The sequence below is a fragment of the Suncus etruscus genome, chromosome 10, assembly GCF_024139225.1.
Source record: "Suncus etruscus isolate mSunEtr1 chromosome 10, mSunEtr1.pri.cur, whole genome shotgun sequence".
Taxonomy (NCBI): Eukaryota; Metazoa; Chordata; class Mammalia; order Eulipotyphla; family Soricidae; genus Suncus; species Suncus etruscus.
In genome coordinates, this window is record NC_064857.1 from 25,585,781 (window position 1) to 25,611,184 (window position 25,404).

General features: G+C 38.3%; 1 protein-coding gene and 1 pseudogene across 1 annotated transcript in view; one reads left to right on the plus strand and one right to left on the minus strand.

The window, feature by feature from the left end:
* Positions 1 to 25,404, plus strand: part of TRAM1 (translocation associated membrane protein 1) — a 38,102-nt gene that overhangs the window by 9,657 nt on the left and 3,041 nt on the right. The window contains exons 2-10 of the mRNA XM_049781831.1: positions 2,726 to 2,789; positions 4,897 to 5,018; positions 5,356 to 5,472; positions 8,145 to 8,203; positions 10,545 to 10,629; positions 19,582 to 19,652; positions 19,757 to 19,861; positions 21,211 to 21,354; positions 21,481 to 21,641. Coding sequence (XP_049637788.1) covers positions 2,726 to 2,789; positions 4,897 to 5,018; positions 5,356 to 5,472; positions 8,145 to 8,203; positions 10,545 to 10,629; positions 19,582 to 19,652; positions 19,757 to 19,861; positions 21,211 to 21,354; positions 21,481 to 21,641 — 928 coding nt within the window. The remainder of the gene's footprint in view (positions 1 to 2,725; positions 2,790 to 4,896; positions 5,019 to 5,355; positions 5,473 to 8,144; positions 8,204 to 10,544; positions 10,630 to 19,581; positions 19,653 to 19,756; positions 19,862 to 21,210; positions 21,355 to 21,480; positions 21,642 to 25,404) is intronic.
* LOC126021019 (uncharacterized) lies at positions 792 to 858 on the minus strand (annotated as a pseudogene).

Below are 25,404 nucleotides of genomic sequence, written 5' to 3' on the forward strand. Positions count from 1 at the left end.
GGATGCTGGAGATCAAACCCATGTCAGCCGTATGTAAGGCAAACACCTTAACCATTGTACTATTGCTTTGACCCTAAAAATATAAATCTTAATCTTGGATATCGTAGATATACTTTAATCTTCCTGATAATGGATTTTGCTCTCACATCTTCATTTGAATCATCTCTTTTGAAACTGTCTTTTTTTTCTGCCTCACTGAACATTATTTGCCATCCACTTTTTGCCCCCTCTACAGTTCTAAAGTTGGCCTACTTTTCAGTAGATACTGTGGTCTGTAGATGAATTATATACCTGCAGAACTTCAGCTTCTATCTTCAAAGAAAAACTTCCAAATGTTTATGCTTAGTCTCTCCCTGCAGTTTTATACTTAGAGCTTAACTGCTTTTTGGACTTTCTTCATTTATCTCAAACTCAGTTTCTCCTCCTCCCCCAACATCTATTGTTCCTCCAATGTTGCACATTTTTATTAGTAGTGTAACTTTTTTTCTACTTGTTTAAGCTCAAGTGTTGACATACAGTATGTGATTCTTTTCTCCTTTCTCAAGCCTAATTTTTCTGCTGCAAAAGTACTGCCTCTCATAGAGCTAACTTTATTTTATTTATTTGGTTTTGGGGCCACACTCGGCATCACTTAGGGGTTATTTCTGGCTCTACGCTCAGAAATTGCCCCTGGCAGGCACGGGGGACCATATGGGATGCTGGGATTCAAACCACTGTCCTGCATGCAAGACAATTGCCTTACCTCCATGCTATCTCTCCAGCCCCAGAGCAAACTTATCTTTTTTTTTGGGGGGGGTGCTTCCAGTGGAGACCAGAAAGAAGGCCTGCTGAACAAATCCTAAAAGAGCTGTAACACTTCAGAGCTAACTTTCTAATAAGTCAATCAAAAAAAAATCAGTCTAGTCACATTAGTGTATGTTTCTAAAGACATAAAAGTCTAACAAAGGACATGACATACTCTTACGAGTCAGAGAATATATTCTTTAAAAAGCTGTGTTTGAACTGATATCTGAAAGTTGGGATAAGGGGGTTTGAGGTGGTGGATTAGAATTTACAACATCAACAACAGTATGTATGGGGCAGGGTAAAAAAAAAAACTGTCTGTATGCAGACTCTGGGAACAGGAACTGCAAAAATGCAAGGAAGCCAGGAGGAAATGGCCTGGCTTTTCAGAGGTTCTGAAATTTACTTGACCTATCACGTCTTTTTCAGAAGGAAAAACCCTTCACTCCCCCAGAAATTTACCTTTTGTTTTTTGTTTTGCCACACCCAGCAATGCTAAGGTCTTCACTCAGGAATCACTCATGGCTTGGCTAAGAGGACATAATGGGGTGTTGGGTTCAAACCCAAGTGCGTAACCCACAGTGCTCTTTGTCTAGCTCCAGTCTACCTTTTCTTAAGCAAATACGGTGCCCAAAGTTTCACTGGATGCTTCTTACCACCACCACCACCCTGGTAGGCCCAGCTCATCCACAACATGGTGAAGACTTTATCTCCCACTTTAGGAAACTACTCTAGAATGAGGTGATTTAGGGAAGGGGACACCATGTAGCCCCTCCAAGATTTGGTTCTGTATCCTAGAAAGAATTGGAATGCTTCCAGTTAGGGTGAGAAGAGGTAGGTATAGGGAGAGCTGTTGATTAGATTAAGCTAATTACAGTGTGTTAAGGGATCCTAGGGGGACTTGAAAGACTACTTCCTTGGTTATTGCCAGCAATCCTTTTCAAAAATCATGGGTGAACGTCCCCCTCCTTGAAATTCTTCAATTGTACCACAATGAAATCTAAACTACTTAACTCCAAAGCTAGACTTCCTAGCCCTTAAGAACTTTTCTGCCACTTCCTAGTGTGTTCTATACCAGTTCTCATATTTACTGCTATTTTACCTGTGTACTTTCTGTCTCTTATCCTGTAACTGTAACCACTTTTTGTGAATACAGGGAACACATATTTCCTAACAAGAGTCATGCCACATGGATCTTTGAGGAGCCTTTGCAAAACATGCATCATTCCCCACTTGGGGGGGATGGGAAATAAAGTTTAATTTATCTTAGTTCTTCAAATAGTTTGTTGATCTGTCTTCCTTGACTGATCTGCTTTATGGAGATTGTGTCACTCATCTTTGATATTTCTTTTCTAACACAGTGTACATATTAACATTAAATAAACACTCAGTATTTGAAGGAGGGGTGGGGGTTGGGGGGACAAAAAATAAACACTAAGGTTTTCTTGCTCCAATCAGTTTACTTTTACCAATAGTTAGATCATGTAAACATTTATTGACCCCTTAATTGCCAGATATGGGAGATCTGTGTCTCTGTCTGCTCCTTCTTCACTCCTTTTCTCCCTCTCTCCTTCCTTTGGTTCATTTTTTTTTTATCATGGTTAACTGCTTTCTTGTTAATTCACACTAATTTTTTTCTTGGTGAGAAGCTTGTTTCTTTATGTTTTGGAGATCATTTTTTTAAACCTGTTTACTGGAATCGCAGTCTTTTGAAATCTTGGGAGTTGGGAATGAAGTTATTGCACAATCTCATCTAAAGAGCAGAATGCTCTGTTGAATCAATCCAAAGCTCAAATCCTTGATCAGGGACTGAAATTGTGTGTGTCAGGGTGCCATAGGAATTGTTCACCATGGTTTTTATATTTGGGGATTGAACATTGAATGACTGTTTCCATATCTTGAAATTAAGAGTTTACACTTTGACTTTTTTTTTTCTTTCTAGATAACAGCAAAAGTTGCTATCATTTTTGTTACCCTTCAGTACAATGTTACTCTTCCTGCTACAGGTAGGTGTTTTCTTTCAAATTTTTTTTATTTAAACGAGTTCTGTTGAGCAGACTAGAATTTCCATGAGAATGAGTTTCTTGATTTTTACTTTTTTTTTTTTTCATGATTAGGCTGAAACTAATTTTGATGACTTATACAAAGTAAAATTTGGTGTTTTGGGATTGATTTCAAACTGCATATATAGGAAAATTGGCTTGCATATATTTGATAGTGAATATTTTTATGAACAGGCTTGAAAAATCGTTAGAAAAACTTTATTTGCCTTTTCTCTGATTTTTATTTTTCTAAATAGTTTTAAAGGATTGATCTCTTTTGAGGGGGCATACTATCAACAAAGCAAAACTTTCCCATTACAATGCCTTTTTTTTTTAATTAAATTCTTTATTTAAGCACCATGATTACAAACATGATTATAGTTGGGTTTCAGTCACAAACAGAACACCCCCTTTCACCAGTACAACATTTCCACCCCTAAAGCCCCCCCCTCCCATTCCCTGCCTGTATTCAAGATAGGCCAGTGCCGGGTGGGGGGGTTGTTTTTTGTTTGTTTGTTTGTTTGTTTGTTTTGATTTTTGGTTTGGGAGCCAAACCCAGTGGCACTCAGGTTGCTCCTGGCTATGTGCTCAGAAATTCCTCTTGGCAGGTTTAGGGGACCAGATGGGATGCCAGGGATTGAACCCAAGTCAGCTGTGTTCAAGGCAAATGCCCTATCCGCTGTGCTATATCACTCCTGCAAAGAATTTCTCTGGTATAGAAAATATCCATAAGCTCTAGAAGTTATTTGGTATTAATATCCAAACAACTTTTATAGCATATAGAAAACTTTCAGGTTTTATTTCTGAATTTTATGACTTGAAAATCAAGTTGTTATTGAAAGTTAGTGATAGTTGAACTCAATAACATAGCATGAGTAAGGGATAGATATTAGGTTAATAAACTGTTAGTATATTAAGGAAGTAAACTTGCCCTGGTATTCACTATTTAGACTCAAAGATCACTTATACAACATTGAATTGGGGTTTTGTTAAGTTAAAAAGTTTTAAAAAGTATTTATTTTAGTGACTTAAATTATGCAAAACCTCAGTTATGAATTTTGTGTATGCCAGAGGAAAATAAAGCAGTTTTACCCATACAGTTTCTTAAACAGACATAAGAACAGGAATTTGGGGCCAGGCGGTGGCGCAAGAGGTAAGGTGCCTGCCTTGCCTGCGCTAGCCTTGGACGGACCACAGTTCGATCACCCGGCGTCCCATATGGTCCCCCAAGCCAGGAGCAACTTCTGAGCGCATAGCCAGGAGTAACCCCTGAGCGTCAACGGGTGTGGCCCAAAAACCAAAAAAAAAAAAAAAAAAAAGAATAGGAATTTGCAAATACTTAAGTTTTTTTCTGAAAAACTACCAATTACATGGATTTAAAAGCTTTAAGTAGCTTATAATCAAAATTCAAATATAGGTAAAGTCAGTGTTTCTATCATGATTACAATGTAGTGGCTGGTATGAATGTAGAGGTAAGAACTTTCACATTTCGGGGCCGGGCGGTGGCGCTAGAGGTAAGGTGCCTGCCTTGCCTGCGCTAGCCTAGGACGGACCGTGGTTCGATCCCCCGGTGTCCCATATGGTCCCCCAAGCCAGGAGCGACTTCTGAGCGCATAGCCAGGAGTAACCCCTGAGCGTCAACGGGTGTGGCCCAAAAACCAAAAAAAAAAAAGAAAAAGAAATTTCACATTTCAATTAGCTAAATACACTTTTTTTTTAGTTAGATGCTACTAATACCACCTAATGTCAGTCCCGGAAATAACAATTTTAGAGTCTTGCCCAGGATCTTAGTTTATTCTTGCCTATTGTTTTTGGTCTTGAAGATAGTAAATAACTTTTGTGAAGTCTTGTTAATAATTTCTATAGTTTTAAATTTTAAAATTATCTCCTCAGTTTTCAGTACTCTTAAGCATGCACAATGTCCAAAGCAAATTATCTGTTGTGTTTCTGCAGAATTCATGTATTCACTTTATTTTGTTTTTTTTTCTCTTATCTATGTTGTACTCAGTGCTATTTTTATAATCTTATGTACATTTTTGTGTATGTGTGTCCTGTCATTTTTGGCCTTTAGAAGAGCAAACTTCTGAATCAGCATCCCTTTATTACTATGGTATCAAAGATTTGGCAACAGTTTTCTTCTACATGCTAGTGGCGATAATTATTCATGCTGTAATCCAAGAGTATGTGTTGGATGTAAGTATAAAGTGGGGTTTGGGAAAAAAAGTGGGGTTTGGAATTGGTGGAGGTTAATGTTTAAATTTCGAGGGAACCACACCCAGTAATACTCTGGGCTTACTCCTGGCCCTGTGCTCAAGGATCACTCTTGGTGAGCTCAGGAGACCAAATGGGATGCCAGGAATTAAACATAGGTCAGCTGCATGCAAGGTAAGCACCCTGCTTACTATATTATCACTCTGGCCCTAACTTGTAAATTTTAAAAGGCTTTGTAAAATATTAGATCTCCATTCTATTATATATTAAGTATATTTTATAATATGATTTTAATGTTTGCCCTTTATTTTTATTTTAGAAAATTAACAGAAGAATGCATTTCTCCAAAACAAAACACAGCAAGTTCAATGAATCTGGCCAGCTTAGTGCATTTTACCTTTTTTCTTGTATTTGGGGAACTTTTATTCTAGTATCTGTAAGTATATACAATGCTTAAATTAGTAATGATTTATTTTGAATGTTCATTTTTCAGAATCTTAGAAAAATTCTTTTAGTATTTTCATCTAAGATTAAAAGTCTGTTGATCCATTATATCAAGTCTTATTATTAGTTTTTAGGCAACAGAGATACTAAACAATGATTCATATTTCAGAAAACCTCACATATTTTCAGCCAGTCTGGTTTTATATCTTGCATTTACCAATATATTAGCAAAAAAAAATTATGTCAGTGATACTTTTAATAACTTACAGGAACACTCTCATCTCACCGTTTAAACAACAGTGCAGGCATTTTACAATCAACTTAAAATGTATAACTTTTCTGTTAAACCATCAAATCCTTTTTTAGTATACTTCATTAACCAGTGGGGATTAGGGGAACAGAATTTGTTTTAACATTAGTAATAATGGTTCCTGTGATAATTTTGTTTGTTTGTTTTTGTTTTGGGGTCACACCTGGCAGTGCTCAAGGGCTACTTCTGGCTCTATCCTCAAAAATGGCTTCTGGCAGGCTCGGGGGACCATATGGGATGCCTGGATTCGAACCACCATCCTTCAGCATGCAAAGCAAATGCCCTACCTCCATGCTCTCTCTGGCCCCTTTTTTTAATTCATTAATTCATATTAATGCCATAGTTTACAGTATTTTTACCTTATCAGAACTCAGTCCTTTCTATGAGCTTCTTTCTGTACTAAAGATTAATAGGTAAATTAAATTTTTTAGGCTACAACACTTAATTTTGGAGATACTTAAAAGACCTTCAAATCAGTACTTATTGCTTTTTATGCTACAGCTTTTTATTGCATCAAAACATGGATTAAATTGAAAAGCCACTTTTGTTTTTGTTTGTTTAAATATTTATTTATTGGTTTTTGAACCACACCCGATGGCACTCTGGGGTTATTTCTGGCTCTGCACTCAGAAATTGTTCCTGGAACGTTGAGGGTGGGGAGTCAGGGACCATATGCTATGCTAGGAATCGAACCCAGGCCTGTCCTTGGTCAGCCGCATGCAAGGCATACACCCTACCACTGTGCTATATTGCTCCTGCCCCTCGTTTTTTGTTTTTTTTTTTTAACATTTGTAATACACCTCACTGAATAGTTACGGTTATTTTTAAAAAACGAAAAGATTTTTTTTTAGAATGTAGACATAAAATGCTGTAGAACTTGTCATCAGTTTGATCCTTCTTTGTACCCTTTCAGGTATTGCACCCTAAAACTCATCTCTGATTGCCCAAACTAAAATTTCTCTTTCCTATAGCTGTAGTACCACTCGCTCTCTCTCTCTCTCTCTCTCTCTCTCTCTTTCTCTCTCTCTCTCTCTCTCTCTCTCTCTCTCTCTCTCTCTCTCTCTCTTTCTCTCTCTCTTGCTCACTCTCTCTTTTGGTTTGGGGGTCACATTTGGTGGCACTCAGGAGTTACTCCTAGTTCTGTGATTAGAAATTGCTCCTGTCACAAAGACTGAGAACAAACAGTGTTGGCAGGGATGTGGAGAGAAAGGAACTCTTATCCACTGCTGGTGGGAATGCCATCTAGTTCAACCTTTCTGGAGAGCGATATGGAGATTCCTCCAAAAACTGGATATCGAGCTCCCCTATGACCCAGCTATAGCACTCCTAGGAATATATGCTAGGAACACAAAAATACAATACAAAAACCCCTTCCTTCCACCTATATTCATTGCAGCACTATTTACCATAGCAAGACTCTGGAAACAACCAAGATGCCCTTCAACAGATGAATGGCTAAAGAAACTGTGGTACATATGCACAATGGAATATTATGCAGCTGTCAGGAGAGATGAAGTCATGAAGTTTTCCTATACATGGATGTACATGGAGTCTATTATGCTGAGTGAAATAAGTTAGAGAAAAACACAGAATGGTCTCACTTATCTATGGATTTTAAGAAAAATGAAAGACATTCTTGCAATAATAATTTCCAGACACAAAATAGAGAAGGGCTGGAAGTTACAGCTCACCACAAACAGGGATGAGTTTTGTTAGAGAAATACTACATTTTGAACTATCCTAATAATGAGAACGTATGAGGGTTATAGAAAGCCTGTCTAGAGTACAGGCGGGGGTTGGGTAGGGAGAAGGGAGATCTGGGACATTGGTGATGGGAATGTTGCACTGGTGATGGGTGGTGTTCTTTACATGACTGAACCCAAACACAATCATGTATGTAATCAAAGTGTTTAAATAATAATAATATATATATAAAAGAAATTGCTCCTGGCAGGCTCAGAGGACCGTATGGGATACCATATGGGTCCCTCCCAGGTTGTCTGCATGCAAGGCAAATGCCCTACTGCTGTGCTATTGTTCCGGCTCCTGTTTTACCTCTTTTATGCTCCATTTCTGATTTCAGTTCATTTATGTTTCTTTATTATCTCATGGTTTTGGTTTGGTTTGGTTTGGTTTGGTTTTTCTTCATTGAAAAAATATTAAAGGCCAAGCTCTTCCTTCGCTTTGTATTTCCTGTTGATGTTCACTAGAGTAATTAAACTGAATTGAAAATAACTAAAATAGCTGAAATGTTTGACTTCCATGGAATTGTAAATATGCAAGAAATGAAAATGTCTTTTCTACAAAGTTTTTATTATTCTCAAAGGCAATTAAAATTTTTTTTTCTTTCACAGGAAAACTACATCTCAGACCCAACTATCTTGTGGAGGGCTTATCCTCATAACCTGATGACGTAAGTCCCTTTTAGCAGTTTTCTTTTTTTTTAACAGCTATGGTTCTGTCTTTATAATTATTATTACTTTATTTTATTGCTTTTGGGGCCACATCCGATGACTCTCAGGGGTTACTTCTGACTATGCGCTCAGAAATCGCTTCTGGCTTAGGGGACAATAATGGACACCAGGGGATCGAACTAGTTCGTCCTAGGTTAGCGTTTTCAAGGCAAACACCCCACTGCTTCGGCCCCTGGTTCTGTCATTTTTAAACAGAGCTGATTCTTTTTTTTTTTTTTTAAATGGGTCAACAGTTTATTTCATCAAATTTTTTTTTAATTTTTATTGTGACCAAAGTGCATTACAAATCTTTCACTGCATCACTTATGGTACATAGTGACAGTGAATGAGGGGCATTCCCACCACCAGTGCTGTCCTCCCTCCACCCCTGTTCTCAGCATGTAACAGAACTGACTCTTAATCTTAATGGTTTGATTTAGTTATTGCGCCAAGCCTGGCAATGCTCAAGGCTTACTCCTGCTTCTGCACTCAAGGTTTATTGTTGGTGGGCTTGAGATAGTATATGGGGTGGCAGGGATGGATGTGGATTAGAAAAGTACAACTCACTCTACCCATTGTACACTGGTCCCAATTCCTAATCTTTTTAGGACTTTGATCTTTTTCATATAATAGTTGTCTTTGGCAGTTCTAATGCCATAAGAAAAGGAATTTCTCTCCTTTTTTTCACGTGTATTTTCACCATTTTTTTTTCATTTGAAAAAACAATTTTAACACACAATTTAATACTGTTTTTCTTTCTTCTTCCTCATCTTTCCCCCTTTATACTGTTATATCTTTTACATACATTTGCTTGTTTTCATTACCCTAAACTCTTTCTTCTCCTTCCCTTCCATTTCTTCTCCTCCCCCTACACTACACCCCTTGTATGATGGAGATCAAGTGCAGTGCCTCACAGGCCCTATCTTATGCTCACATATAAGACAAGTGTTGAACTGGTGAGCCCCATCCCTGACCTCTTCCTGTTTTCTAGTTCTTAAGCTTTTTGCAATATAAGCTTGAGATAGGGATTGTTTCTTATTTTTTCTCTCTAGTTCTGTAAGATTTTATTCACTGATTTTATTAGTTCAATGATTGCAGTGTCATTCAAGGACATTGTGCCTATGCCAACTAAGATTGTTTGCCCTAAGAGCAGTCAGAGATCTTTTATATATTACATTGGTTACTGGGCCATATATGTGCTTGTTATTTTAGACATTCATTCAGTATATGTACTACTTTATGAAAATTGTGCAAAAGATATGAAAGGAATAACATGATTGTGCATATTTTGAGTACAGCTATAATACCCCTACCACTGAGCCATTGTTTTTTTTTAATTATTATATTGGTTCAGTAAACCTAAACAGTGGGAATACTCACATGGTTATAAGATCATATCTTTCTTTTTATTCCCCAAATTGTTTAAGATTGCCTTTCTGTTTTAGACTTTTGAAGGAGGAGAGGAAAGAATAATGATAAAACAGGAGAGTTTTAAAGTTAAGACATTTGAGGGGCCGGAGCAGTGGCACAAGCGGTAGGGCATTTGCTTTGCATGCAGCTAGCCTAACAGGGACCACAGTTTGATCCCCCAGCATCCCATATAGTCCCCCAAACCAGGAGCGCATAACCAGGAGTAACCCCTGAGTGGCCCAATAAGCAAAAAAAAAAAAAAAAAAGACGTTTGATTCTCTACTTGTAGATACTATGTGGCAAATCCTTATATACATCATTTCACTTTTAATCTTCGTTGCCTCCATTTATTTGGGACTTTCTCAGTGTTCCAGCTAGATAGTTTTTCATACTTGAAGTTAAGTTCTTTCCACTTTCTAATTGTTGTCCACCTTTCTACTTTTATTTTAGTCTTTTTTTGCTTTATCATATTTTTTTTCTGATAAAATCTTATCTGTGATTTTATTTCCTCAGAATTATGTCCCTTCTGTTTTCAGTAACTAACATGACATACTAATAAGTATTAATTGACTAATAGACAAGGGGCTCTGGTTCCTCCCAATCTTTTATGTTAATGGGGTTCTGCAGATAATGCTAAGCTTTTTTTGTTAATGGGATTTTATAGATGCTAGGCTTCAGAGGTTTAATACATAGGAATGACTGATGATGGAATTTACAAAGGGAGACAAGGAGATTGCCCATTGGAGAGTTATTAAAGATGCACAGAACATTGTAAGGGGGATATCAAAATATTCCAAAAGTAGTTTACTTTCTGTACTCTGATTTCAGTGATTGTTTTTATTTTCTTTCAATGACATGTTTAACACTTTCATTTTTTGCTTTCTTGTGCAGATTTCAAATGAAGCTTTTCTTTATATCACAGCTGGCTTACTGGTTTCATGCTTTTCCTGAACTTTACTTTCAGAAAACAAAAAAGGTAAGCTGGATTTTGTGATTTTTAAAAATTGTCTCCTAAGTCTAGAGTGATAGTGCATCCGATAGCACATTTGCCTTGCCACATAGCTGACCCAGTTTCAGACCCCAGCATCCCAAATGGTCCTCTGAGTATCACTGGGAGTGATTCCTGAATGCAGAATCAGGAATAACCTCTGTGCACCATTAGGTGTGGCCCAAAAACAAAAAATTGTCTTTTTTTTTTTCTCCCCTCTTGAAGTTTTTCTAATACAAAATATTTCCATACATCTTTGTTTTCCTTTTTTCCTTCTTGTATTAGTTCTTTTCCAACTATTCTCTCTCTCTCTCTCTCTCTCTCTCTCTCTCTCTCTCTCTCTCTCTCTCTCTCTCTCTCTCTCTCTCTCTCTCTCTCTCACACACACACACACACACACACACACACGCTTTCCCTACTAACTCTCTTGGATATTTCTGAAAATATGTTTTTAGTCATGATTAACTAGGTACCTCTACTACAACATACTGATTTTATCAGTACTAATTTAAAATTTGAGCAAACTCATGACTGTTAGTTTGGTGGGGTTTATTTTTACTTTATTTGGGGGTGGGGGGTTGGGTCACACCCAGCAGCACTCAGGGGTTACTCCTGGCTTATGCTCAGAAATTGCTCCTGGTGGGACTGGAGAGATAGCATGGAGGTAAGGCGTTTGCCTTACATCCAGAAGGATGATGGGTGGTCCCCCGTGCCTGCCAGAGGCAATTTCTGAGCCCAGAGCCAGGAGTAACCCCTAAGCGCTGCCGGGTGTAACCCAAAAACCAGAAAAAAAAAGAAAGAAATTGCTCCTGGCAGACTCAGGGGACCATATGGGATGCCAGGATTCGAACCACCATCCTTTCGGATACAAGGCAAACGCCCTATCTCCATGCTGTCTCTCTGGCCCAATGACTAGTAGTTTTATATTGATTTTCTTAGAAGGCTCACTAATTAAGATGCAAAAAATTAGTTACATGATAATAGTTCTGTGTTCAAGTCCCAAAGAAGAATTCAGTATTGAAAAAGTATACCTAGTTTGAATATTCAGTGAAATAGAGTTACTTTTTAACCTATGAAAAGATGTTCATTCATTTGAACAAATAAATACATTACTGAAGCACTGTAAAAAATTTTTTTTAATTTAACCTTTAGGACTTCAAAAATCCATGAGATGGATTACAAAGTCAGTTTTGTCTTAATTTAACTCTTCCCTATATACTGTCTCTCTAGTTCTATAGCTATAATACAACTACTCACCCACACTTTTTTATTTAAACAACTTTATTACATACATGATTGTGTTTGGGTTCAGTCATGTAAAGAACACCACCCATCACCAGTGCAACATTCCCATCAACAATGTCCCAAATCTCCCTCCTCCCCACCCAACCCCCGCCTGTACTCTAGACAGGCTTTCTATTTCCCTCGTACATTCTCATTATTGGGATAGTTCAAAACGTAGTTATTTCTCTAACTAAACTCATCCCTGTTTGTGGTGAGCTTCATGAGATGAGCTGTAACTTCCAGCTCTTTTCTCTTTTTGTGTCTGAAAGTTATTATTGCAAGAATGTCTTTCATTTTTCTTAAAACCCATAGATGAGTGAGACAATTCTGCGTTTTTCTCTCTCTCTGACTTATTTCACTCAGCATAATAGATTCCATGTACATCCATGTATAGGAAAATTTCATGACTTCATCTCTCCTGACAGCTGCATAATATTCCATTGTGTATATGTACCACAGTTTCTTTAGCCACTCATCTGTTGAAGGGTATCTTGGCTGTTTCCAGAGTCTTGCAATGGAAAATAATACTATATATGCTATTTATTTGTGGTTTTGTTATGTGTCTGATGCTACAATTAAAAGCAAATTCAAATTAAAGCCCATTCATTAGGGCCCGGAGAGATAGCACAGCGGTGTTTGCCTTGCAAGCCGCCGATCCAGGACCAAAGGTGGTTGGTTCTAATCCCGGTGTCCCATATGGTCCCCCGTGCCTGCCAGGAGCTATTTCTGAGCAGACAGCCAGGAGTAACCCCTGAGCCCCGCCGGGTGTGACCCAAAAACCAAAAACAAAAACAAAAACAAAACCCATTCATTAAAGCTTAAAAGCTCTGATATTGATCTTTTATAAATTAAACTTTTTTCCTAATTATGTTGTTTTATAAGTCTTAGTATTATGAAGATTTATTTAACTCTTAGAACTGTTTTAAGTTTATCAGACTCCCAATTTTAATGACTTTTCCTTGTATAGTAAGTACCTGATGTGAACGCAAAATCACATTTCTGCTCACATCAGGAATCACCTATCTAAAATAATAGTTACTAGACACTTAAAGTAATATTGGAAAAAAACAATGTAGTTTCACACTAACCTTATTTTATTTGTTCACTTGCAACATGTGGCTAATTGTCTGGCTTTTGGATACCCAAGATACAGAACTTTTCTTTCTGTCATTCCAAAAAATTCTCTTGAACAGTACTTGCTGGGAGTATTATAGCTTCTTGATGGCTTAGTACTCAAACATTTGTTTTGATTGATTGATTGATTGATTGATTGATTGATTGATTGATTTGGGTTGTGGGCCACACCCAGCAGTGTCAGGGGTTACTTCTGGCTCTCAGCTCAGGATCACTCGTGGCAGTGTTCTGGGGACCATATAGATGCCAGAGATGGAACCAGGATTGGCTGCATGCAAGGCAAACACCCTACTTACTGGACTATTGTTCCAGTCCTGGTACTCAAATATTTAAAGCCCTCTTCAGGTATCCATGTACAAAACACCTTTGTCCTTATATTAGTTACTGACTATGTAAATAAAAAAAGGGACATTTTAAAGCAGTTGTTCATTTGCATTCTCAGAGCTTTTATCTAGTATTGCCAGGTGACATTTCTCCAAAAATGCAGTTTAATTTTTATGGAGTAATTTGCATGGTTTAGGACTTGACAAACTATTTTTAACACCTACATATGACAGTTGAAAGTAACTTTCAAGTAATTAGCATAATTTGAAAGTAACAGCTGCATATATCTTAAATGGTTTCTTAAAATTTACTCCATGAAAATTATTTTAAGAACCCCTTTTTTAAATTTTTTTGTTTGTTTGCTTGTTTTGTTTTTGGATCACATGTAATAGTGCTCAGGGGCTGCTCGCAGCTCTTTGCTCAGGACCACTCCCAATGGTGCTCAAGGGACGGGGTGCTGCACAGGGCTAGATCTGGTCTCCTGCATGCAGTGCATGCACTTAGCCCCTGCCCCTAAGAATGTCTCTTGTCAAAATGTAACTTCTTATCCTACTTGATAGTTTTTAGGAAAATATGAGTGAAATAGTAAAATATTGTATGTCTAATAGTTAATTTAATTGTATACATATTTTGCATAATGTGTAAAGTAAATTAAATTAGAAATACTTTTTGTTTCATTCTAGTTCATGAGTTTCCTTCACATTTTCAATATGTAACTGAGTGTTTTCAGGCTATACATCTTATATAAGCATTTATATTACTCATCAAAATAAAGTGATCACGAATGTAAATATTATTGTAGAATTAACATATAAATAGATTCCTATTCATATGAGCTTTGATACAGTTTAAATATCACATAGTTTTATCTGTTTGAAGGGTTTTGCCTCACATTTGGGTATATTTATGATATCGACATAAGGGTAGTTTTATTTTAAATAGTGCTTAAAAGTATTTCCTATAAAATAGAGATTTACTAAGGTTAACATTAGCATTAAGAATATATGGGGGCTGGGCCGGGTAGGTGGCGCTGGAGGTAAGGTGTCTGCCTTGCAAGCGCTAGCCAAGGAAGGACCGCGGTTTGATCCCCGGCGTCCCATATGGTCCCCCCAAGCCAGGGGCGATTTCTGAGCACATAGCCAGGAATAACCCCTGAGCGTCAAACGGGTGTGGCTCAAAAACCAAAAAAAAAAAAAAAAAGAATATATGGGGGCTCTGAACTTCTGTTCTCCCAGCTTCTTGAAGGATCTCTCCTTCCTGGGAGCCGGGAGTCTAGCAGGAGGAGGTTTGGCAGGCCCACGCCATGCCGGAGGCCTTCTTGGCCAGGCCTAGGGGGGGTGCGGGACTTGGGTAACCCCAGGACCCCTCTGCCGCCTTGCTCCAGATCTCCAGGGCTTCCCCGGGCCACACGCCTGGGCAAGCCGGTGAGTTGGGTCCCTTGGTGGAGCTTGAAGGTACCCTAGGCCTTCCCCCACTATCCATGCGGCTCCTTAGGGAGGGTCTGGGTGGGGCTCTGAACTTCTGGTCTCCCAGCTTCTTGAAGGATCTCTCCTTCCTGGGAGCCGGGAGTCTAGCAGGAGGAGGTTTGGCTGGCGCTGGTAATCTCTGTCCAGTCTACATTTACCCCCGCGTGCACAAGAAACATTAATAGTACTCTCACAAGAAACATTAATAGTACTCACTATCATTGAATTATGTTTTTATGTATGCAGAATGTCCATTTTGTACTCTGCCCTTTTGCATACCCCTTCATAAATTCATATTTCTCTTTAACTTCTTTATCTCCTATCATCATTACTCCTTTTTTACCCTTTCTAACTTAAGTACTGTTGAGTCCTAATTCACAGACCAAAGTGGTGCCCTAGAGTTAACACCCACCCAACTATTTTAAAAGGCATAAAAAGGACACATATCTTTTCAACATTTTATGGGTGTTTTCTTTGACGGCTATAATTTTTGCTAATTACTTTCTTATACAGTGATGATCCCCCCCCCATGTTTTTTATCTTCTCTGTGTGAACTGCTCAATATGGAATTTGGTGTGAAAGAATCCCTCAGTTTAATACTTATGTTTGAACCAAGTCATGGGTCTTGTTGGAAATGTTCTTATGCCCCCATATATCTGATAGCACCACGTGGCTTTATATCTTGTTTGCCTAGGCACACTAACATGGGAAAATACTATACATACCAATAAATTCTTATCTAATAGAAATGGGAACACACAAATCTTGTAGTGCAATGAGACCTTACACCCTGAACATTGACATAAAGACCTGGCACAGGCCTCAGAAGAATGGGCATTCTCCATTTACCCCTTGATCTACAGAAGACATTTACAAAACATCCAAGGTTGTATATAACATCACCTGGAGGCATTCCTGTACCAGGGACGACCCTACAGCTGCTCTGACATCGATCTACTCAAAAGAGACATCCCTTAACACTGAGAAGACAACAAGAACAATGACCTGCTTACTGGACAGGGCTTGCTATATTTCCCCTTTATGGTGAGGTTTGTCTATAACATCACCTGGAAGCAATCCTCTACCACGGAAGACCCTACCACTGCTCAGACATCGTCCTGCTCAAAAGACTTCCCTTAACACTGAGAAGACTTAACAACAACAACCTGCTTACAGGACAGGGCTTCCTGCATTCCCCTTTCATGGTGAGGTGAAACGAGAAGGCACTCCACATCATGACTTCAATGTAGGACATGCAGATTCCAGAATCTTTAATACAGAAACATGAGACCAACAACAGAGACTGTGTGATAAGTGTGTTGGCGCTACGGACAATGTCTTGGAGCGAACGATAACTTTCCTGAGGCCTAGAGCTGGTCTTATGCCAGGAAACTTCAGGGGTAGGATCTCTTTGTATTTAGGCCAAGGCTATTCCTTTCCATGCCTCTCATATTTTGGTGGGCCTATGCAAACAACAATTGCCACTCTAACACCGTTTTTACTGTGCTCCTTTGACTAATCCCTAAAACACACCCACTTAAAATTTGAGGTTAACTTAAGCTAATATGCATGTACATGGAAATGTAAAAAATACTATGCCTCTAATGTTTAAGGAGTTACGTAAGTTTGATGGCTTTAGATTGCCTTGTGTGCTGTTAAGAAATATTATAATGTGCTACAATCTGGGGACTTGAGGGACAAAGTAATTGCACATGGATTCTGTTTTATTTATCTTAACTTTCTTTGGTGAAAGTTCAAAGTTAAGATATCAGCAAGGGGACTTCTTCTGATAATTATGTTATGGGTGTCCTTCCACTGTAACTTTACCTTATCCTCTTTCTTTGCATTTTTTGTTCTCATAATTCATAATAAAAAATTATAAAAAAAAATAAAAAAAATATAAAAAAAAGAATATATGGATGGGGAGGCAAGCAGAAAGCCCAACTACTTTTCAATCCCTGGTACCTCATGACCCCATTACCAGGTATAGTCCTGAAGGCTCCCAAACTCTCATCACTATTTTTACTCTTTTTAATGTATACCCAAGTTGTTAGTGTGAACTGAAAACTCATTTTGATTTTCATTTGCCTAGCCATGAGTGATAACCATTACTTTTTTTTATTATACTCATTGTCCATGTGTGTTTTGAGATGTGTTCAGCTTCTCTTGATATGTAAGATTGATATATATACATCTTGATATATAGATTTTGTTGGTCCTTTTTTTAGATATATTGTGAGCAAATATTTTTTTTCTAGTCAGCAGGCTGACTTTTTATTTTAGACATTTCTTTCGTTATGCTGAACCTTCTTAACTTAATCTAGTCTCATTTACTTTTTTTAAATTCAGTACCATTGTTATTGACTATGCCTTTAGACATATTAACTGTTTTCCTCAGTACAGTTTTGGGATTTGATAGTGAAGCCTTTTAATTTAACCCTTTTTTTTTTTTTTTTGGTTTTTGGGCCACACCCAGCGGTGCTCAGGGGTTACTCCTGGCTGTCTGCTCAGAAATAGCTCCTGGCAGGCACGCGGGACCATATGGGACACTGGGATTCGAACCAACCACCTTCGGTCCTGGATCGGCTACTTGCAAGGCAAACGCCACTGTGCTATCTCTCCGGGCCCAACCCTTTTTCAATTAGCTTTAATACATATTGTAGTAAGAAAGGAGTCTAGTTCAATTTTATTTTGTTTGTTTGGTTTTGGGGGCATCACACCTGGCAGTGCTCAGGGGTTACTCCTGGCTCTATGCTCAGAAATCGCCCCTGCCAGGCACGGGGGGCCATATGGGATGCCGGATTCAAACCACCGTCCTTCTGCATGAAAGGCAAACGCCTTACCTCCATGCTATCTCTCCGGCCCCAAGATCCAATTTTTTACATGTGGCTAACAAAACTAAAACATGTTTTGTTTAATAGTTAAGAGCTACAGATGTCGTTCAGTGGACTAATAAAGTGTGTGCTATGCATCGCACTGGCCTTGGGTTCATTTCCCAACACTATAAGGTTCCCTGAGCTTTGCTGACTGTGAATTCAGGGCAAAGAGCTGAGATAGGAAGGGCTGTTGCCCAAGCACCATTCAAGGTAGCCCAAAAACACAAAAATGGGGCCAGGAAAATTACTTAAGGAGCTGAAACATAGGTTTAGGAGAAACCACTTGGTCACCACTTGGTACTACAGTCACCTAAGCACAAAGCCAGAAAAGAATCTTAAAGACAGCTTATGTTCGACTTTTTTCTCCAGTTAGCTCCATTCTCAACTTGACTTTATGTCTTGGGATTTTCTCCAAAAGTTCCAAAACATAGTACTTAATGCAGTATTTTCTGACTATCTTGTGTTCATCTTGCCAACACTTGATCTTTTGTAATGTTCTTACTAAAGAATTTTCTGTTTCTAAACTACACTTGTAAAATCTCTACTTTTTCTCAGAAAATAAGACCTCTCCATAGAAGTGAGGGGAAGAAATAAAGAAGCAGTAGCAATCTGTACTCTCCTCTCCTGGTTAGATGCCAGAGTGGAGGCTGCTGAGAAATAGTTTAATCTACCAGCATCAACCTAGAATTTTAGTAGCTTCCGTAGTTCATCAATAGTACTCACCAGTACTAATTACTAATTTATTTACTAATGTAAACTTATTTTAATAATCTTTTTTAAAGAATATAATATATAATGGTGGGTTTATATAGTATATTTCTAAAAGTTTACATATTATAAAATAAAAGATTGCTAAAATCAGGAAAAGTAGGAATGATAGAAACATTTTCGATTAGAGAATTAACAAATATTACGCAAACACTTCTTTTGCAAATATTTTTTCTGACCGCAATTCAAGATGCAAACTTTGACTTTGTATCTTTGGTTTTGTTTGTGTGGTATGTTTAAAATATAGTATAAATTTTAATGTATAATATACACTGTAGCATTTTTTTTCTGTTTTCATAGTATTTTAAAGATGTTAGTTCGACCTCCTAAATTGATTTTATGATATGCTAGTAAATCTTGACATTTTTTAAAAAGCACTGTTTTTTTCTACAATAGCTGGTTTGCTAGGGACTACCTAAGGAGAGGCAGAAAACCAACAATAAAATTTGTTGGAGGTTTTTTTGGTTTTGTTTTTGGTTGTTGGGTCACACCCGCCAGTTCTCAGGGGTTACTCCTGGCAGGCTCGGGGGGCCAGATGGGATACCGGGATTCAAACTACTATTCTTCTGCATGCAAAGCAAACGCCCTACCTCCACAAAAAATAAAATTTGTGTACTAGGCATACAGAATCATTTAGAAGAGAATGAACATGCAATTTGGTGGTATCCTGAGTGAGTAGATGACTATAACTGACAGGAATTTATTCATTCACAATAAAATTTCTACGTATTCTTTAGTATTAAGATAACACTGCTATAAACATAGCAGTTTTAATTTTAAGACATTTTATAGTTATTAATATTGTAAGAACTATAGATTTTCTCACTGAAAGGAATTTTGAGTTAACTTGATTTAAGCAAATCCATGTTGTTATTCACATTTTAACTGATATAGTAGCTCAGACCAAGAGAACATAAATGACTTGTTTTAAGTCATGTAATTAATTGAGGTGAATTGGACATCTTGCAGGCAGAATATGCTGCAGGTTTTCAATTAATATATTAGTACATTTTTTACTACTACCACAGTGCTAAGGGATAGAAATTTTTCAGCATATTTTAATCCATGATGTAATTTTCTGTTTATAGGAAGATATTCCTCGACAGCTTGTTTACATTGGTCTTTACCTCTTCCATATTGCTGGAGCTTATCTTTTGAAGTGAGTAGAGCTTTTTCTTGGGTATGCATGTGGATGGGTAGAAAGTATGCTGTTATGCTTAAGAATCCTTAATTCTTACTCTTTTAATTTTGTTCTTTCAACAGCTTGAATCATCTTGGACTTGTTCTTCTGGTGCTGCATTATTTCGTGGAATTTCTTTTCCATATTTCCCGCCTGTTTTATTTTAGTGATGAAAAATATCAGAAAGGGTAAGCTATTCAAACTCTGTTTTGTGTAATGAAGATTAATGATTTTTAAGAATCATACTATTACTCCTGCCCATGCTTTGGGCAATTACCTGACTTTATAAGCTATTAGCAGATTTAAAGAAATGAAACTCGTTAGCAATTAGGGGTAGAATTTTATACTTTAAAATGGAATAGCTTTTAAACAGATGCCATATTGGCACTTTGAAAATTTTTGGCTACTTTAAGTAATGGTTGTTGCAGTTTTGTGGTGCCAGGGCACATAAGCCATGTCATCTACCACTGAGCAATATCTCTGGCCTTGGGATATGCCATACCCCTGACATTCTGGGTTTACTTTTTTGTTAAAATTTTTATCTGATGTAGGGGCTGGACCGGTGGCATAGTGGTAGGGCGTTTGTCTTGCACGCTGCTGACCTAGGATAGACTGCCGTTCAATTCTCCAGTGTCCCATATGGTCCCCTAAGCCAGGAGCGATTTCTGAGCACATAGCCAGGAGGAACCCCTGAGTATCACCAGGTAGCGCCCAAAAACCAAATAAAAAGTTTCTATCTGATGTAATGCTTTTTTGTTTGATTTTTTTTTTTTTTTGAAGGAGTAATAGGGAAGTAAATTTTGGGAATAAAATTAAATAGTTTACATAGCTGTAAAAGATACCACAAAGAATTTTGATGGGAATATTGAATTAGACTGAAAACAGAATTGGAAGGGGCTAGAGTGCTAGTTACCAGCGGGTAGTGTATTTGCCTTTTACACAGCTGACCCGAGTTCAATCCCCAGCATCCCATGTAGTTCCGCAACACCAGGAGTAAACCCTGCATGCAGAGCCAGCCAGGAGTATCCACAGCACCGCTGAGTATGCTCAAAAACAAAGAGAAAAAACAATTCGAGTGGTATTACTTTCAGAAGTATAAAATTTATGGGGCTCTTAAAGGGAAATTAGGTGTCCTGCTTAAATCATAGTTCTTATTTTGATCCCTGCAAAGGAGATATCAAATTAAAATTTTATGCATTACTTTATAGCTGCTTTCTCAACCTGGGACAATATGGCCCCCTTGGATATTTAAAGGTGGGCCACAGGTAATAAATAATAAAGAGGGTGCCAGAACACAAGACTAGTAGATCAAACTGGACATGACCATGATGGAGAAAACAAGATTGGAAGAAGGCCACAGTGGGGAAAAACATTGGGAAACACTGCTTTGCAGGACTTTATAAACTTGAAGTATATGCTATATTTTTCTCCAAAAATATGACCTATATGTTATTTTCCAAGCATTTCAAGAGGAATGCTTGATTTTACATGAATTGTGTCTTTGCAATATTGATTTGACTTAATGTTTTTCTTACAGATTTTCTTTGTGGGCAGTTCTTTTTGTTTTGGGAAGACTTCTGACTTTAATTCTCTCAGTACTCACTGTTGGATTTGGTCTTGCAAGAGCTGAGAACCAGAAGCTGGATTTCAGTACTGGAAATTTTAATGTGTTGGCTATTAGGTACAGTTGATGTAACATTTTTCTTTATAATTTAACATTACACTGCCCCTTTGTAGTAAGCATTTTATTGTGACAGTAACATTTTGACATTGTATTGATATACTTTTTTTCCCTTAATATTCTCAGAATTGCTGTTCTGGCATCCATTTGCATTACCCAAGCATTCATGATGTGGAAGTTCATTAATTTTCAGCTTCGGAGATGGAGGGAACATTCGAATTCTCAGGCACCAACAATAAAGAAGAAACCAACAGTGACCAAAGGCAGATCTTCTAGAAAAGGAACAGGTTTGTATTCAGTAAGCAGTCAAAATTCCAAAGTAGTCAAAAAAATGTTAATTTTGGGGGGGGGGGGCACACCCAGCAATGCTTAGGGTTTACTCCTGGCTCTGCTTTCAGGGATCATTCCTGGTAATGGATCCTCAAGGATGCTGAGGATTGAACCTAGGTCACCTTCATACAAGGCAAATGCCCTACTCTCTCTATTTTTTTAAAAATTGTATTGAATCAATATGAATTACAAAGTTATTAAAGATTGCTTTTGAAGACCAGTCCCATCACCAGTGTCTGCTTCCCTCCATCAGTGTGCCCACTTTCCCTTCTGTTCTCTAATCTCTTTTTTTTTCGTTTTGTTTTGTTTTTTTGTTTTTGTTTTTCAGTCACACCCAGCGTAACTCGGGTTACTCCTTGCTCTGTGCTCAGGAATCGCTCCTAGCAGGGTGGGGGGCCATATGGGATGCCGGGGTTCAAACCACCATCTGTCCTGGATCGGTTGCATGCAAGGCAAACGCCCTACCACTGTGCACTCTCTCTCTGAGCCCTTCAATCTACTTTACTTTTTTTTTTCTTTTGGGTCACACCTGGCAGTGCTCAGGGGTTACTCCTGGCTCTAGGCTCAGAAATTGCTCCTGGCAGCTCAGGGGACCATATGGGATGCCGGGGTTCGAACCACTGTCCTTCTGCATACAAGGCAAATGCCCTCACCTCCATTCTATCTCTCCAGCCCCTTTATTCTTTTTTTATTTTTTATTTTGCCTTTTCTCCCTTTTAGGGTACTGTGGTTTAAACTAATTGTTACTAGTAGGATATAATGCATGTCACTTTACTTCCTTGCTGTACCTAGTCCTGGTTCAAAATGACTGTTTTTTGTTTTTGTTTATTTTATCATTGTCTTAATGGTCCTTACCTAAACCCCCCCCCCACACACACACACACACATTGGCAGGTGCCTACTAAAGACCAATTCTCCTGCTTTTCATTTATAGTTTCCTTGGGTATTAGTTATTCCCCTACTATATTTCTTTATATCCTGCAGATGAGTGAGATCATTCTCTCTGTCCCTCTCCCTCTGATTCATTTCACTCAGCATGATACTCCCCAGATCCAAGTGTGAATCAGCAAACTGCATGATTTTTTTATGGCCAAGTACTGTGTTGTGTTGTACTATAGCTTGTTTCTGTGTCCAGTTATCTATTCTTGGGCTCTTGGGTTGTTTCCAGATTCTGGTATCATGTTGCAGTGCACCTAAGTGTGCTGATGTCTTTTCTGCATTGTGCTTTCAGGGTCTTGAAATACATTTCAAGGAGAATAGCTGGGTCATAGACAAGCTCAGTTCCTAGTTTTTTGAGCACTTTTCATATTGTCTTCCCAAAAGGTTGTAGCAGTCGATAATTTCACTAGCAGTGAGATTTCCATTTCCCCATATCCTCACCAGACCTGGTTGCTGCTCCTTTTGATGAGTGCCTGTCTCTGTTTATATCTGAGTTTATATCTTATTATTTTGACTTGCATATCCCTGATGATTAGTGATACAGAGCATTTTTCCATATGCCTTTTGGTCATTTATATTTCTCTGAGGAAGTTTCTGTTCATCCCCTTCCCATTTTTTAAGTATCTGTGATAGGCTTTGGATATAGTTAAAGGGTTGGAATGCATGCCTAACATACCTGGAGCTCTGAGTTTAATCTTCATACCACATGCTTTCCAACCATTGCCATGGTGGTACTGGTGCACCTAATATCATTAAGTGCACTAACCAAACTCAGGCCTGCATCAGCCAGGTAGAATGTCCCTGGAAGTAATCCCTGCTAGGTGGGCCAAACATTATGAATTTCAAGTCAGTGATGTGGGTCTTAGTGTAATCTTTTTGTTTTGTTTAGTTGTTCTTTGGGCCACACTTGGCAGTGCTCATGTTACTCCTGGCTCTGCACTTAGAAATTGTTCCTGGCAGGCTTGGGGACCATACAGTGGGATGCTGGAGATCAAACCCAGGTTTGGCCATGTGCAAGGCAAACATCCTACCCACTGAGCTATCGCTCCAGCCCCCAAGTAATTTTTTTCCCCCAAGTAATCTTAATTAAGATTTAAAATTAGGGGACAGAGTGATAGTAGGTAGTACAGTGGTAGGGCATTTCCCTTCCACTCTGATGACTCGGGACTGATCCGGGTTCGATCCCTGGCATTCCATAGGGTCCCCTGAGCCTGCCAGTAGCAATTTCTGAGTACAGAGCCAGGAATAACCCCAGAACACAGCCAGCAGTGGCCCCCCACCCCCCAAAAAAAGTTTTCTTAAAAATTCTTATAAAGACTTTAGATTGCCTTGTGTGCTGTTAAATATTATAATGTGCTACAATCTGGGGACTTGAGGGACAAAGTAATTGCACATGGATTCTGTTTTATTTATCTTAACTTTCTTTGGCTGAAAGTTCAAAGTTAAGATATCAGCAAGGGGACTTCTTCTGAGAATTATGTTATGGGTGATTGTCCTTCCACTGTAACTTTACCTTGTCCTCTTTCTTTGCATCTTTTGTTCTCATAATTCAAAATAAAAAATTTAAAAAAAAATAAAAAAAAAATTCTTATAAAGAAGGGGCCTGAGAGATAGCATGGAGGTTAGGCATTTGCCTTTCATGCAGAAGGATGGTGGTTCGAATCCCGCAGGGGCAATTTCTGAGCATAGAGCCAGGAGTAACCCCTGAGCGCTGCCAGGTATGACCCAAAAACCAAAAAAAAAAAAAAAAAAAAATCTTACAAAGAAACCTTTACTTTTAAAGAATTAGGTATAAAACAATCTTACTCAACCTTCTAGTTTGGTGACTTCTCTTGGGTCATTATTTGCCTCAAAACTGCAGTTCTAGGGGGATATAGCGTGTGATATTTTTACCTTCAAGCATTTTTTGGGGGGGGGTATTGAGTTTTTGGTTTTTGGGTCACACCCAGCGGCTCTCAGGGATTACTCCTGGCTCTAAGCTCAGAAATCGTTACTGGCAGGCTCAGGGGATCATATGGGATGCCAAGATTCGAACCACTGTCCTTCTGCATGCAAGGCAAATGCCTTACCTCCATGCTATCTCTCTGGCCCCGTATCGTCAAGCATTTTATTCTTTTTTGTCTGTTTTTGTTTTGGGGCCACACATGGTGACACTCAGGGATTATTCCTGGCTATGCACTCAGAAATCACTCCTGGCTTGGGGGACTATATAGGATGCCAGGGGATCGAATCACGGTCTGTCCTAGGTCAGTGCGCACAAGATAAATGCCCTACCGCTTGCACCACTGCTCCAGCCCCATCATTTTATTCATTTTTTTACAAACAAAACTGGTTTACAAGCCTGTCTGTCTTGCATTTAGTCTCACGTGGACTCGTTTTATTTTTTTTTTTAAACTGATTCTTCATCTTTGAGCCTACCTCTAACTTAATAACTCTTCTGACCTGTAATTGAAAATACATTGGCATTGAAATAATTTTTTCAGCATTGATTTAATGTTATGCTTGGAACCACAACAGGAAGTTTCTGTTCTTAACGTATTTCTTAACTGAAGACTTATTCTTTGTAAGTCTTTATATCTGATTATGTCTTCCTTCTCTGTCAAATTTGTCTCAGCAGTTCTTAGCCCTTTGTTTCTTATATCAGTTTTTGTATTTTAGGTCAGTTTCCACTTTGCTGAGATACTAAATTTAAATTGCATTAAGTCTGTAGATTAAGGAAAATGGTATCTTTCAACCCATGAAATATATATATTTATATATTATATATATAAAAACATATGT